Source organism: Olea europaea, chromosome 4, assembly GCF_002742605.1.
Source record: "Olea europaea var. sylvestris chromosome 4, O_europaea_v1, whole genome shotgun sequence".
Lineage (NCBI taxonomy): Eukaryota > Viridiplantae > Streptophyta > Magnoliopsida > Lamiales > Oleaceae > Olea > Olea europaea.
Window position 1 is genome coordinate 12256670 of NC_036240.1, and position 15931 is coordinate 12272600.

At 31.7% G+C, this 15931-nt stretch overlaps 1 protein-coding gene and 1 pseudogene across 3 annotated transcripts in view; both read left to right on the forward strand.

The window, feature by feature from the left end:
- The first annotated feature begins 4597 nt into the window (after window positions 1-4597).
- On the forward strand, window positions 4598-9185 carry LOC111393653 (annotated as a pseudogene).
- A 3491-nt stretch (window positions 9186-12676) lies between these two features.
- The window catches only part of LOC111393654 (ER membrane protein complex subunit 7 homolog), a 3843-nt gene continuing 588 nt past the window's right edge, over window positions 12677-15931 (forward strand). Inside the window, exons 1-5 of one of the 3 annotated variants that reach the window (XM_023019300.1) lie at window positions 12677-12856; window positions 13040-13083; window positions 14846-14934; window positions 15015-15131; window positions 15229-15328. In XM_023019300.1, coding sequence (XP_022875068.1) covers window positions 12771-12856; window positions 13040-13083; window positions 14846-14934; window positions 15015-15131; window positions 15229-15328 — 436 coding nt within the window. In that variant the 5' untranslated portion in view covers window positions 12677-12770. The remainder of the gene's footprint in view (window positions 12857-13039; window positions 13084-14845; window positions 14935-15014; window positions 15132-15228; window positions 15329-15931) is intronic. The other 2 variants (XM_023019301.1, XM_023019302.1) reach the window with 2 other exon arrangements.

The following is a 15931-nucleotide window of genomic DNA, read 5'->3' on the forward strand; positions in this document are numbered from 1 at the left end:
TTGTATATTGACTCTCTATAAATTGTCCAAATCAATACTATTTTTAGACCTAAGTGGAAGTTATTAGTCATGATGCGTCGGTGTGTTGATTTGGTGGCATTATTTATTGCTCAAATTTGGGAATGCCCTCTAAACAAAGCCAATGATTTGAGAATTTTTGATAGATTTATTATCAAAGCTATGTGGCAAAATGTGATTCTCTTGTTTTTTTATTATAATTATTTTGTTTTTTTATTATAATTATTTTGTCTTCCAATGAATATGTGCCAAGTATTGTCTGTAAATATTTTCTACCAAAATTGCCTGTACTCATGGCATGATTCATGATTTAATTGGTGTAAGGTTTGAGGACTATGCTACATGTATTGATTTTTTTACCTAATCCCTTACCAACTACTCATAATAGGGGTAGGAATCACATATTGGAATTTTTTTTATTCACGTGAGTCTCGCGTGCATGTGAGAAGAAATAAACAATTCGGTACACCTTTAGTTATACAAATAGAATTATACAAAGTTTAATAGTGTAGATGAAGGATATAAATGATCACTAACCATTTTAAACCTTTAAGTCTTCGATCATGGTGGATTAATGAGATTATACATTCACTTAAAGAACGTAAAGGGACTATTTTATATTCAAACAAATGCAAGTTTTTGGTGCTACTTATTTTCCAAAAAAAAAAAGAACATTGTGAGGAAATAAAATTTTGAGTAAAAGACTAGTTGAATGTAAATTATAAAATGATTTTAGACTCGAATTAAGCCCTTGTTATTTGGTGAAAATTAAATAGGGGCAAAATTTTATTTACTACTGATTCCTTTTTTTTTTTTTTTTTTTTTTTTTTGTACATAAGGTTTAATAGTGAAAAAAAACATAGTTTTTATAATTTTTTAAATATATTAGCCCGACTTAAAAAAGAAGAAAGAAATTAGTCTAATCATGTATCCGCTCTGATAATACCCTTACATAATAAATGAATTCAATCATGCATTCTGATTAGCCTAGTGGGGAAAAAATGTGAATTGTAGTAATCAAAACTTATCCAAATTGAAGTTGGATGATCAACATGAAGCGAACATGTAAATTGTGTGACCTTTAATTAAAAATTTCTTAATAATATATTAGAAACTCGTAATGCACCTGCCCAGGGGCGGAGCCCCATTAGGTCGAGTGCGGGCAGATGCACCCACTGAACTCCAGCCCAGAATTTTTTTTTTTTTTTTTTTTTTTTTTTTTTTTTTTTTCCGCGGCAAGGAAGAGATAATTCATCTTATAAGGATTTACATGAGCTGTGAACTCGAAGGTGAAAAATGGCATTATGAAATAGCAATTGAGGCAGTTTATGGCATCACAATGGTCCGGTTTAAACATATGCCACCACCTTATGGAGTCGTAGCCTAACGCCAATGCTGCGTAAAATGGCACCATGGCCACCACTATTTTGTAAATATCTTCCCAAGCTACCATTTTTTTATTATATTTTTCTAGAATAGCTTATGAATGTAGACTTCAGATTATGAAATGTTTCTAAGTAAAGTCTGGTCTAGTTAATAGTACAGTCACTAATTTATAAACATTTTTTTGTTAATGGGAAAACGAAGCTGATTTCATTGTGTGGAGTTCCCACCACTGAAAAGAGTGTTTTGCCCTAAAAAGAATGCAGCATTGTCACTTGGTATAACGAGGGACCACGCATTTTTAACTACTTTATAGCATTTCAACTTGACATACACGCTCATAATAATAGGTGGCTCCAGGATCATGGAAGAATATGGATTTATTGAAAAATATAATAAATTTTTTTCCAACAATCAAAGGCAGCTAGCCAAGCAAAAGAAGAAGCCAAAAGAAGGTGAAATCCCAATTTCAATTTTCCACCAGTATAGCAGTGTCCAGAATGGTTTTGAATTTTTTTCCCCTTATTTGTTGTTATTTCGATTTCTGTAAATTGTAATGATATATATATATATATATATATATATTAGTACTTTGGACTTCGATTGCTCAAAGAGGCACGGACAGCAGACTCCAGGCTTTCAGTGGACTGTGAAATTGTAAGTTCAAGTTACTTAAGATTTGGAAATGTTATGAATTGCATTGTCCAGTTGCGAGTTGGACAGTGAATTGATTATGTGAAATTGTAAAATGTGAATTGCACTGGATTGAGAGTATATGTTGGTATTGCACTGTGAATTCATTATTTGGAGTATTTTTTTTATTATCACTAAATCCATGACCTTGTTATTCATTACGAAACTTTTCTTTAAGCTTGTAGTAGAGAATCTTCCAATCACGTAGAACCATAACAACACTTATTAATTTCATCAAATCTGCTCCAATCCGATGCGTTATGTATTTTTCTTCATCTTGAATATTATTAATAATCAAACTCAAGTACCTAGTGCAATATCTCTTAAGTGCAACATAATCCTACTATAAGGTACAAAAAATTATTGAGGACTCGGAAACAACACATTGTGACCATTATCAAGCATTTACATGAAATATAATTAATCCCATATACCTAGTGAGAGGATAAAAGCTTCACAATGCTGATGTGGTACGAAAACCTCAAAATTTTTGTCTTGCCTGCTGAGGTAGGAGATCAAGATTGTTATATGAAAACAAGAAAACTATAAATCCTTATATTTTGAGGAAAATATAAAATAAAATAATTCAAGATTATACTTTGAAGAATTCTACTATCCAATTCTGGCAAAGTTGAAGAACTCCCAATTTTGGACTCCACTGATCCTTGCGACGCCAATTGCCCACTATTCAACCTCAGAGCAACAATGCGCCCGACTAGCCGTTGTTGTCAATAACCAAAATGGCGGTGCAATCAACGAATCTAACTTCTTCGGTGCAGCCAAAAACTTCTTCAGTGAAATGTGAAATTGGAGTATTTTTTTATCATCACAAAATCCATGACCAAAAACCTTGAAGTTCGGCGTCGAAAAAAGTTGCCTGCACTGAACTCAAATCCTAGCTCCGCCCGGCACCCGCCAATAAATTTTAGATTATATGATCATTTAATAATGAATTAAACTGAGCATTACTTTTGTGATACTAATCTACTAAGCACTATGACAAATCGACAAGCTCTACATTCTAATCATTAGTATCATTTTTCATGCCTACCAACTTATTCATTACTTATTCTTCTTGGAAAGGATCACATTGGCCTTATTCGTCTAGCATAACCCTCTATGAAAAATATATGGTAAAATGGTCTCCTTGTTAGGTGTTTCCTCTAGTATTTATTTAAATAAATACTAGAACCAGTAAAAAGGAAAGTATTGAACATATCCTCATATACTTATATCTGTTGGTGTTTTTTATTATCGTCTTCAATTCATAACACATTTTAATTATTCACACTTTTTTTTTTATTTGAGGTTTTGAATTTAAACATGTTTGACTAAGTTTAAAAACTTCATTTATAAATTTTTTAAAAACATATTTTTTATTATTATAGTTAAAAGTGACTTATGCTTAAAGTAAGGATTGTTTTCATTTAATTAATTTATATAACTTCAAACTATGTTCAATTTATTTTTTGGTAATTTCATCGTTAACCAGTTTTCCATCGCATTTTTTTTTTTTATAATCTTTAATAAATTAGGAGATTTTGATGAGTCCGACTACATAAACCCATTAAAAATAACAAAAAAGTGATAAAGAAAAAACAATTATTAGAATAATGATATTTCTATATCATTGTTTTCATAATGATATACAGATAGATGACATGGAAGAAAGAATTATTGAAATAATTGATTTTTTTTTTATTTTTTTAGATTTCTTTCTCTCTATTTCATATCATTTATTTGTAAATCATCATATACACTATAATATACAAATAGCATCACTTCATATACAATCCATATATACACCGATCCATACATCAACACACTGCCTTCCCAACACTACCCATTGTCACCACCATAATCACCCAACCCATCATGCCCACTTATGCCCCCCTATGAACACAAATTAGGGACGGCAATTGATTCGACTCGGCTCAATAAAATATGAGCTCAACTCTACCATTGATATGAGCCTAGGTCGGCTTATAAAGAAAAATGGCTTTGGCTCGCCTTTGGCCTCATTGGTTGCATGGTATGAACCTAGCAAAGGTTGGGTTCTTCAAGGGGATGTCAATTTTATTTATTTATTTTAAATTCATTATTCTTAATCGAAAAAATTAAAACACACTGCAAACTGTAGTCAATCAGCAAATTAGATAGGCCAATAAGCTGTATTTTTTCATCCTTCTACAATATGTCTCTAGAGAGATTTTTTTTTTTTTTTTTTTTTTAACGAACCGTTCGTGAGAAAACTTGTATATTGAATTTCAAGCCCTGATTAGATCGCGGCCCATTAGTTCACCTGAATGAACTCGACGTCTAAAATGAATGGAGAAAACACGAAGAAGACATCTGCTAAATTCTTAAAGATCGATGATAAGAATATGACAAAAAAATTAATTAGGATTAAGATAGTAACTTTTGTGAAAGGTTGGTGACACAAATTGCAATTTACCCTTTTCATTTTAAACTTGAAACACATGGCTTGAGTGGAACACGAGAGCCGAGAGGAGTCAACCCGCACGATTGACTCAAATTCCAGCGAAAATAAAGGAATACACCGACAGAAATGGAGAAGAAAAGGGAAAATGGAAGTAATGAAAACCGTGGAAGATACTGCTACTTCTCACGGGCTGTAATTCACACGTGAAGACAAATCTTGTCCAAAATGGTGGAAGAAAGAACCGGAGACCATGTGATTTAACCATCATAACTTAAATTTGACAGAATTCCTTTCCCAGCCCCGCGCCCAAATTGTTACTCCAAACCCTTTTGGTTCCTCTCTTTCATTCTTTTACAGGCCTTGGCCACCAATCAAACAGCTTCTTTTGTTGGCCGTGACCCACCTACCCATCAAAATCCTACATTTAATTGGGCCCCCTTTAAAAATTTATGGCAAATTCCGGTTCTGTCGGTTATAATTTATAGAAATCTAGGTGAAAAGTTTCTGTCGGATCAAGAAAACTCAGATCTTAATTGTAATATTGTGTATAAGATCAAGTTTTGGCATCTGGGTTTTTCTTGAATTCGTGATGGGGTGGAGATATAAAGCTGGTCTCATGTTAATTGCTGCTGTTGCCATCATTTGGGTCTCCTCTGCCGAAGTTACTCGGGTCGGATTTCTTTTATTTTATTTTCTGTGATTTTCTTCAAGCTTAAGGTTTAAAATTCACTTTTCTTGGTTTTCATGTAATTTTTCATTTTTTATGTTAGCTTTTTGTTAGATGTGCATTTGGATGTCTTGATTTGTGGAAACAGGATTTTCATGTCCATACTTGAAGTGTTGTATGTTAGATGGGATTGAGATTGTTGCCTTCTTCTCCATTTTCATCCCTCTTTTGGAATTTAAAGAAATTTGATTTGTACCAAAAAAATGTCTGTTATTAATGATGTATATTTTTTACTTTTCATAATTGCTACCTGGTTTTGTGGTTGCTCAATTAGTGGAAAAAGAAAAAGGGGTTAAAATGTCTGTGTTAGTCATGTTAGTGGTGTAACTACTTGAGACATGGTTTATATTTCAGTCTGTCTGTTCTGAATTCCAGATTATATTATCTGTATACGTTTATTTGTTTGGCCATGCTGCCAGGAATCTAAGTGCCTTATTCTACATTGATAAAAAATAATCTGTTACCACGCAAACTTAGTACCTCTTTTTTGCTATTGATCGGCACTCACAAGTCACAAGAATAGCACACTCTTGAAAACACCTGATTTCTAATTGAAAGGGGACTTTGTAAATGAAGATTGGTAGACTATAAACATATTGAGCAAGTATGATTTATTACCAATCATGTTGGGATATTTGGCTTACGTAGATGTGCAAAAGGCTAGTTCTTAATTGATTAACATTTCAGCTTCCCATGTTGGTGTGCCTACATTACACAAGATAGCATATTATTACTTGAGAATATTTAAATTTGCCTTGCTGCATTGTTCGGGCTTAATGTACTCTTATAACTTGAGATTCTCAAGTTACCAAAACAGCTTTATTTACATATAAAAATTTAGATGACTGCATAAACAAAAAGTTTTGCCTTCCTCTTTTGGCTGGAAATGAATCTGCATGCACCTTTAGCCACAGATGATCAATCCTAATTACACAAGCATAAATGCTTAATTAGGTTCAGGTCGGATATAACAGTGGTTTGACATTATCTTGGCAATAGAAATTTTATACATATGTGAACTCTCTTGGTAAAAACAACATGGACATTCATCTATATATTTGCATCAATCTCCTTCTAATGTAGTAATCAGATCTTATGACCATTTGAATAACGGTCTTTGTTATCCTCAGCGTTATGAAACAAATTATCCTTCTCTCTTGTTAACTTTTCTTTTGATGAGATTGTTATTATTAGTAGATACCTTCGTGTTATGAGTTAACGAAAATATACATTTAACCCTTTCTAATTCATATTTTTTATTCAGGGTATTTTCACAGGCTATAAGCAACCTTTTGCAGTGACATATCTTGGAGCTTCTTTAATGGTGATTTATCTCCCAGTAGCATTTATTAAGGATTGGATACATAATTTCCTGAAAAGACGCACTGACAGAAGTGTTCAAGGCATAGACGATGATTTGTGTTCTAGAATTGGCTCCCCGTTAAAGTACATTCGTGGACAGGAAATCTTTGAGATGGAAATTCAGGGATCCCTAAATAGAAAAGACAGCGAGATTGACCTTTTTGTGCGGGAAGAAGAGGGAAGGCCTTTAGTTTTTAAACACGGAGATGATACTTGAAATATTAGGCAAGAGAAAGAGGTCACAACCAAAGAAATTGCTACTTATGGATTTTATCTTGCCCCCCTTTGGTTTATTACAGAGGTAAATGCTGTAATTGTATGCATTTTAAATGTCTGCCTGCCCAAATTGAAAATATTTTGTTCAATGTCTGACTACTGTTGCTGATTATACCTCTATCTTGATCAATTTTAACTGTTATTTGGCCAAAATTTTGTTAGAAAGGAAGAAATTCAGAATTGATTCACTATTTAAATGTACCTTATGCAATCTTTAGATTATTTTTATCATAGTTTCTTTCTGAAAATATGTGAGGTTATTCATATACTTCTCTTTTGCAGTATTTATCAAATGCTGCACTTGCTCGTACAAGTGTTGCAAGTACTACAGTTTTGTCTTCTACCTCAGGGTTGTTCACTCTTTTTATTGGTGCATTTTTGGGCCAAGATTCCTTAAATATGGCGAAGGTAGTTGCTGTTTTCGTTAGCATGACTGGGGTTGCCATGACTACCCTAGGAAAAACTTGGGCCAATGATGACTCACAACTAAATTCTTATTCGTAAGTCTTTACTTCATTAATAATGTTATTATATCCATTCAAACAATTTTCTGTTTCTTCCTCAGTTTGCATTTTCAATTGCATGTTTCAGGGAATTGACTGACCGTTCAACTTTTTGTTTCTTTTAAAGAAGTGGAAAGCGCTCTCTTATGGGGGATATTTTTAGCCTTTTATCAGCTATGACTTATGGGCTATTTACAGGTGTGTCATTCATTATCTGATGAATTGAATCTAATTAAGATCAATATGGAAAATTCAAATGACAACTATTACTTTTTTCAATCTTTTGTAGTACTTCTCAAAAAGTTTTCTGGAGAGGAAGGAGAGAGGGTTGATGTGCAGAAGTTGTTTGGATATGTTGGATTATTTACACTGGTAGCACTATGGTGGCTTGGTATGATATTTTTTATCTCTTTCTTTGCCTCCCTCGAAACAGAATTTCTCATGTATCCTTGGAGTTTATTTTTGTCATGTTCAGTCTCTTCACTTGTCATATATTTATCTTCTCTCCCATAAATATTTCGTATTTAGTTAGTTGCTTGAATTCCAATGTTATTTGATTATGCCATTGACAGCCACGGGTATCTACAATTCCTTACTGCGCTAAAATGGACGATATTGTTATTCCTTGGAGTTATCATGTATTCTTTGAATTTGTTTCTGTGAAGTTCATTTTATACAGTTGTTACATATTTATCTTCTTTCATCAATAACAAGTAATTATTTACTTATTGTTTCAGTTTGGCCATTAACAGCCTTGAGTATAGAACCCAAATTTACAATTCCTCGCTCTGCTAAAATGGATGAAGTCGTTATTGCTAATGGACTAATAGGAAGTGTTCTCTCTGATTATTTTTGGTATGTGAACCATTTATTCTCACTGGAAACTTTCTTTCGTCAACATTTTTCATTGTGATAATAGTTGACACTTTTTCTTCTCAGGGCCTTGTGTGTCGTTTGGACTACGCCGCTTGTGGCCACCTTGGGCATGTCTCTTACCATTCCACTTGCTATGGTAGCTGACGTGGTGATTCATGGACGTCACTATTCTGCCATATATATTCTTGGTTCTGCTCAGGTAATGATGTTTAGGAAGGGGCAAGTGAATGAAAACATGTAAAAATACCAGTATTCCGGTCCCCAAAAAAAAAGAAAAAAAGAAACCAGTATTCTGCGTGAAGCTTTATTGCATGTGTTGGTATATAGTATTGAACACAACTAGACAGTATAATGGAGAAAATTTTGCCTTTATTTTATTTCCTTATTAATGTTAAGTATTGTCTAATCCTTCCTACCAACATGTTGTTCTACATCATAAATATTTTGATACATTCTATTTCGTAGGACTTCAATGTGAGCTTATTTTTGTCTCTCTTTAAATACATTGCTTGTTATGTCCTACTAAAACTCTTCACACCTTCTTTCTGTTTAAAATGGCACTGCAGGTATTTTTGGGGTTTGTGATAGCCAATCTATCTGATTGGTTCAAGAAAAAATTGGCCTTATAGCATTCGGTTAAAATGGTCGAGCTCAATACAGAGGTAGGCACCGTTTGGCGTACAGCATTTCCGTCGAATACAAGACTAATGAACTGGTGGTGGATTCTTTGTGTTTGGCTGTTGTTTGCCTTTTGCTTCCAATAGAATCTAGTACATTATGATTGTTTGTTCCTTGTATAATAGAGTGCATTAGGAATTTCTTTTCTAGAAAATATGCATTGTGATTATTTGTTTTCTTAATAGTTAAATATAATCCTACATGTCGTTTTTACCTCGTTGCAGAATTTTGAGAACGTTAAATTCTTTTATCTTTCATGGACATGGGAAAGTTTGTCTGAAGGTTTCCATGTTTTTTGTTTAATTCAAATAGACTTCATGGGATACGAGTATAAACTTGTTTTACTGTTATTAGCATATGTAGGCACTTTATTCTTCAATTAAATGCACATATATCTGATGAATTATGTTATATGTACAATATCTACACCAATAATTTCAAAAACAAATTTTTAAATCATTGAAAATCAAGGGTTTAGATTTTACCAACAATTATTTTGTCAACCAAATTTGTAAACGCACTTTATACAAATGACATAATACATATTTGGCCTCTATTTGAGCCTTATTTTTTCAAGAATTCATTTTTTCAAATCTCATTTTCAATCATATTCTTCTATAAAATAATTATACACGTATTTCAAAAAAAATTCCTTACTTAAACTATACGTTCTCCAAAAAATCATTATTCTATGAGCTTGTTCGATAATGATTGTGAGAATTGGTTTTTTTATCGTTAGAGGGAAAAGTAAGTCTTACCTGTGAGTGAATAAGTCAAAAATGACTATTGATTTAGGGAAGTAAGGGTCAAAAAGTTAATTTTTTAGGATGAAAAATTAAAACTTAACATGCACTATAATACATTTTACTCAGAAATGGGATCAAACAGGGCTTGATGGTCTCCATTTTAGTTTCATTGTGCCACGTGCTTATTAAGAAAGTAAACTTCCTATTTCCTAATTGTTGGGTACGCTTGATTCAATAGAATTGATCATAACAGCTAAAAATTTTAATTACCAATATTGTGTTTTATCTTGCTACTTATGGATTTTGTCTTGGCCCTTTTTAATTATTAAGGAGAAAAATCCAGCCATTGAATTGTTCCTAAATTCCAAATAATTTTTTGACTACTAATGTAAACACTAAATTAATTTCTATTTCCATTTTGGCAAAATTATTATAGAAATAAGGAAATTATTTTTTAGATGTATTTCTATTGTATTTTCTTTATAAAATATATGAGCTTATTAATGTACTGTTGGTATTTTGTAACAGATTTAAAACAAAAACTTTAATAAAAAGTAAGAAATTCAAGATTTTTTTACGGTAACGCCCGGATGTTCAACTAAAAGGATTTAAATGTATCCAATCATTAGGCGGGAGGTTGGTTGAAAAGACCCAAAAATGTTAAGGGCCTATTTGGGAGTGATTTTTTCATTCAAAAAATTGATTTTAACCGTTATTTTACTATTCCAGCCGTCATATTTGATTTCTTCTCTCACAGGTGAATCCCACTTTTCTCCTAACAATCAAAAAATCTATTCTGAAAATCAAACAGGCTCTAAGCATATTACCCAACAATATACTTCTCCTTCATAATATTTATCAAATGCATTGTACTTTTGTCTTCTACTCAAGGTTGTTTAAAAATTTGTCAAATGTGGTTGCTGTTGTTTCTTAAAAAAGCTAGAAATTTAGGAATAAAAATCTTTTTAATTCGTGCTCGAGTACAAAGAATTGGTACAATTAAACCTATAAAGGTTGTGTAATGACCTCTGAAAATAGGACAATACTAACATGATTGGATATGATTAGACGATTAGCTCTTGCCCTGCAAGTTCACAATTACAAAAGTCCATGTCGACCTTTTAATTTCCCTAATTTGATAAGTATACAGTATACTTTAAAACACTAGGGCCTGTTTGATAGACTCCAAATTCCATGGAAAATGAAATTTCTTTTTCCACCTTTTGATGTGTTTGATGTGCAACATTTTCCATAGAATTTATTTTCCTCCCACTCCCTTTTCCATGGTTTGGAGATATTAGTCTATGTTTGATAGCCACTTATTTTTTAGGGAAAATGGAAAACAAATTTCAACCTTCACTTTTAGTTTGTTTGATTGACAAATTTTTTCAAGGAATTCGTTTTCCACCTTTGGCCACCATGTCAGTATTTTCTAGCTTTTCTCTTGAATTCGAATTCTCACCATATTGGTGAGAATTCGTTTTCCTAGTTATTGTAGCTTTTTTTTTTGTGTTGACAATGGAAATAAATTTTAAGAATTATTATAAAAAAATATTTCTCTTTAACTAACAATTTTCATGTAAAAGTCAAACGAACACCAAAAGATAGATGATTTTTTTGACTATATTTTTTTTGTTGACAATTGAAACAAATTTCATCCCCAATACCAGTAAATTATATCCCTTTAATCGACAATTTTCATATAAAACAAAGTCAAACGAACACTAAAAAAAAAATTATTTCAACTTTTTCATCGTGGAAAATTATATCAATCAAACACAATAATTTACAATTCCCAAGAAAATAATTTCTAGGCAATTTAATTACCTAAAATTCGTTTCAATTCAATTCAATTTCTCTTTATAATCAAACGGACTCTTAGTTTTCCTTTGATTTTGGTGGAAATTGCAATTCCAGCTTTTTTTTGTTATTTATTATTATTTTTTTTTTTGACAATTGGAATAAATTCTATTTACAATTATAACAAATTTTATCCCTTTATTTAACAAATTTCATAAAAAAATAAAGCTAAACGAATACAAAAAAATCTAAAATTTCAACATTTCTCAAGTGAAAAATTATACCAATTAAATATATTTAATTGAAAATTTTCAGTAAAACAAATTTTAGGTAATTCAATTCCCTGAAATTCATTTTCTTTCCAACTAAATTTCATTCTTGCAGTCAAACGAATCATAACACACTATTTTGATTTTTTTTTAGTCGTGCTCATTTTTTATTTTTTTAATGCAAAATGTCATTTATAAAAAAATAAAAAACTAAATTTGAACTTTTGTTTACATTTTTCTTCAATTATTACTTAGTCCCTATTTGATGTAGCTAAAAAGGTTGATAAAAATTTAACTCAAAATCAACTGTTCATTTTAACGACACATGAAATTTATAATTTTATCAATTTTATAACCACATATTTGATCAAAATTTATTTAAAATTTGATTTTTAGTTAGGGGCTTATTGGTAAATAGTAAAATTAATTTTGAGTTGTTATGTTATTACTATAATTTTTATTTGTTATACCATATTTTAATTACAGTTAAACTACTTAATTTTAGCTCCTTGTAACAATCACTTTCTTAATTTTTTTGTCTGATCCCGTCATTAATTAGTATGTTTATTTTTTGATGATAATTTATGTTAAAATATTTTATTTTCATGCTTTGAAATAAGGAAAAAGTATTTTTTGTATTTTTATTTTCTTTTTCTTTTTTTTATATGATGGAAAAATAAAGTTATTACACACTATTTCAACGGATTTTTTAGACATAAATTATTATTAAATATAAAATATGTTAAATAATAGAAAGTTGGAAAATAAGGATGTAACGAAAAATCGTTAGGAACGTAAATGCTATAGAGATTGAGAACCATAAAAATATTTAAAATGCGATACAAAACATAAAAAATGTGACGTGAATATTTATCGTTAATCTTTTATCAGCCAAAAAATATATATATCTACCATTGCTCGACTCCTTCACGAACGAGCAAATTCTTTGGATCTTCCAGTTCTCGTTTTTCTCCGTCTCTCTCTTGCCAAATTCCGATGGGAGCTGTAACACGCAATCACGCAGTGATCTTCCTCTCACTACTATTCCTTCTATTACGTGCGGCACTCGCGATCTCTCCTGAGTACTATTTTCTCCATCTATAAACTATTAATTTTACTCATTATCTCAATTTTTCAATTTTTTCGATGTATTATTTACCTAAGAGTTTTATTAACTAATTTTCTTGTATTACTATGGTCATTTCAAGAAAATCTTCCTTTTTTTACCCTAAATTAAAATATGTTTTCCATTTTTATTTTTACAGGAACGTTGAGGGATATAGCATCAATGGCCGAGTCAAATTTCCTGGTATGGTTGCTTTTTAGTGCTTAAATTAATGGGTTTTGGTTTTTAATTTCGCAGATTGTTTAAGGAGTTTTTGATGTTTGTCTCTGATAACTGTTCTTGAAAATTTTGATTATTATTCAAAAAATTGAATTATCATAGTGTAAGATAACTAAATTTAAGTTGTAATTCGCGGCTTAGTTGTGTTATTGGTTAAGGAAAATTTGGTTAAATGTGAAATCTAAACCTTCTGTAATTATATAAAAAAATTTAAAAAAAGGGATGGATGCAACAACAGTACTGAGTGTGACATAAGTCCATGCAATTCAGTATTTCATTTGCAGTTTGGTGTTCTTTTGTAGTAATCTAGGCGTCTGATTCCTGATGATTACCTTTTTAAGCTCTTTGATTTTGAATTTGTTGAATATACACAATTAGAAAAGGTGTGATGCACGTCGACAGGAAAGTGGCCTTAATTGACATGCTGAATCATAGTTTTTGTTGCATGTATTCAGAAAATGGCGAAGATATGGTTTAGGAAGCAAATTGAAAACTTCGTTAAATTGCTTGGGGAAGTTAGATATTTCTTTGTCATTAGAAATATCTAAGAAATTAATTGCTGAAAATGTCAAATGCAGCTGATAAAATAAAATGAATTATGGTTAACAATAATCTTCTTATTAACATGAAATTTCATATGAGAAGGATTTATTTGTATGATACATTATTTATTCAGTTGAATTTTAAGAATTTTTTAGTAAAACTGGCTGAACTTTTGTGACGGGCCAACTGCTAAATAGAACATTGATCTTGTTTATGTACAGAGGTATTATAGATTCAGTTTCTCCACATTATTGTTTTTTATTTTTTGCCTTAATTCTATCAAAAACCTCTTGAGAAAATTTTTAAGTGCTGGAATCAAGAGATGATGCCAATTGGTTGTAAAAGTTGGTTTAATTATATTAAAGAATATGCAAGGAACTGAAGAATATCATTAATCTCTTATTACTCCTAGGGAAGAAAATAAATCAATCGACATTCAAGAAAGAAACTTCTCAAGTTTAGGGTCCAAATTCAACGGTTTGAATGGAATAGAATACTGCTAGTCAGCAATGGGAGCCATAACAATAAATTAATATGGGCTGAGATGAATATATAACTCAGCTAGACCATGACTGCAATTTTTATGGGTTGATTTTTAAGATCAGTTAGGATACTCTATGCTTTCTTGCAAGTCAAGCACACCTACAAATTATAGGAATTGTATTCCAACAATTGAAGATTTCAAATAAAGTGCACTTAACAAGATTTCAAATGAAGCGCACTCAAATGTATGGCATTTCCCTGATATTGACCCCCCAAAAAAGACGGTAGGTACAGCCTTAAACGATGGATACTATTGGTTTAATGTTAACCCGCGATATTCCAGTCAAAATAACAAGTTTGAAGATTAATCATTGATGCGTCACTTGTGTGAATCTTGACCATGTGAAAGTCATATAGTTTATAAGTGGGAAAGATGACATGCAGTTTCTAGTTTTCCAATTTAATGTGTGGTCGAATTTATTTATTCCGTTCAAACAGAAAACTGACACCAGCCACTTTCCATGAGGTCACTCATGTGAGATGAATTCCAAATCTTTAGGAGCTATAATAGTAGTCTAGACTATTTTCCTGCCTCTTCAACAATAATGTCCATGTTTTCAGGCATGTTTTTGCACAAATTTGTGAAGGAAATTATTTTAAGCATTGGTGCACCCTTTATATGTTCCTTGTTGCTTGAAAGATTTAAGACATTCATTGTTGTCAAGCCATAATGTGCCAGCAGGGACTCATCTAATTGAAGTGGCTGCTATTGGTTATTTCTTCTCTCCAGTGAGCTTCTTAACTCTTGGATTCTTCTTGTACCTTGATCAATTCATAATAAGACTCAGAAAACTCCTCTTGGCTGCCAGGTCCGGATTGATGTGAGTGCAAGAAATCCGGGCAAGGTTCAGGCAGCTCTGACAGAGAACAGGAGAGTATTGAGTGAGCTTGTTTTGGAGGCTTTGAGAGAAGAACAGTATTATGAGGTGCCAACAGATTGACTTCTTCTTCAGTTTTATGCTATTTGTAATTTTCATTCTGAAAAATATGTGTGCTTTTTATTGCCCCCTTCTTTTTCTGTAGATAAGAGAACCATTCTCCATGATGTCTATTGTGAAGAGCCCAATGGGTCTGATGGTCGGATTTATGGTGATTGTGATGTTTTTGATGCCCAAACTAGTGGGTAAGTATACACTGCAGTTACACTATTTTCTATTGAATTGCCCACGTCCAGTTTGCTTATTGCTTATGTTAATTTGCTATGAATACATGTTGCATTTCAATGACAGTTGTACATGTTTTTTATGGATCCGTCTTTTTTTACTGTTTTCAGTTAAAAATAAACTTGTAGATTGTAATAGTGCCCATCAGTCATCATATATTATTTGTCATCTATTCAATTGCTCCTTCAAGTCCAATTAATTACAAATTCTGGGTTGGATTAGGTGAACGTGCTCCTATAATTATGCATGCAAAGCTGTTACCAAGGCTACTTTTTCTCAGCTAGTATAATCTATTAGGAATGTGCAAGACAAAGATTATTTCCAGGACAGCGTAATTAAATTTGAATGTCTCGTGTCAATATGTGGGTTCAGTTTAGCAAATATTAGTTTTAAATCGCAGTCTCTTTTAAGTTAGCAATTTAGGGACACTCGTATGAAACTATAATTCCCTAATGATCAACACTGTATAGTTATATTTCAGATCATCCCATAACTTTCTGTTATTTATACTCAAGGAAAGGCTTGTTTACTGTTGTATTTTGTTTCCCCCACCCCCCCCCCCC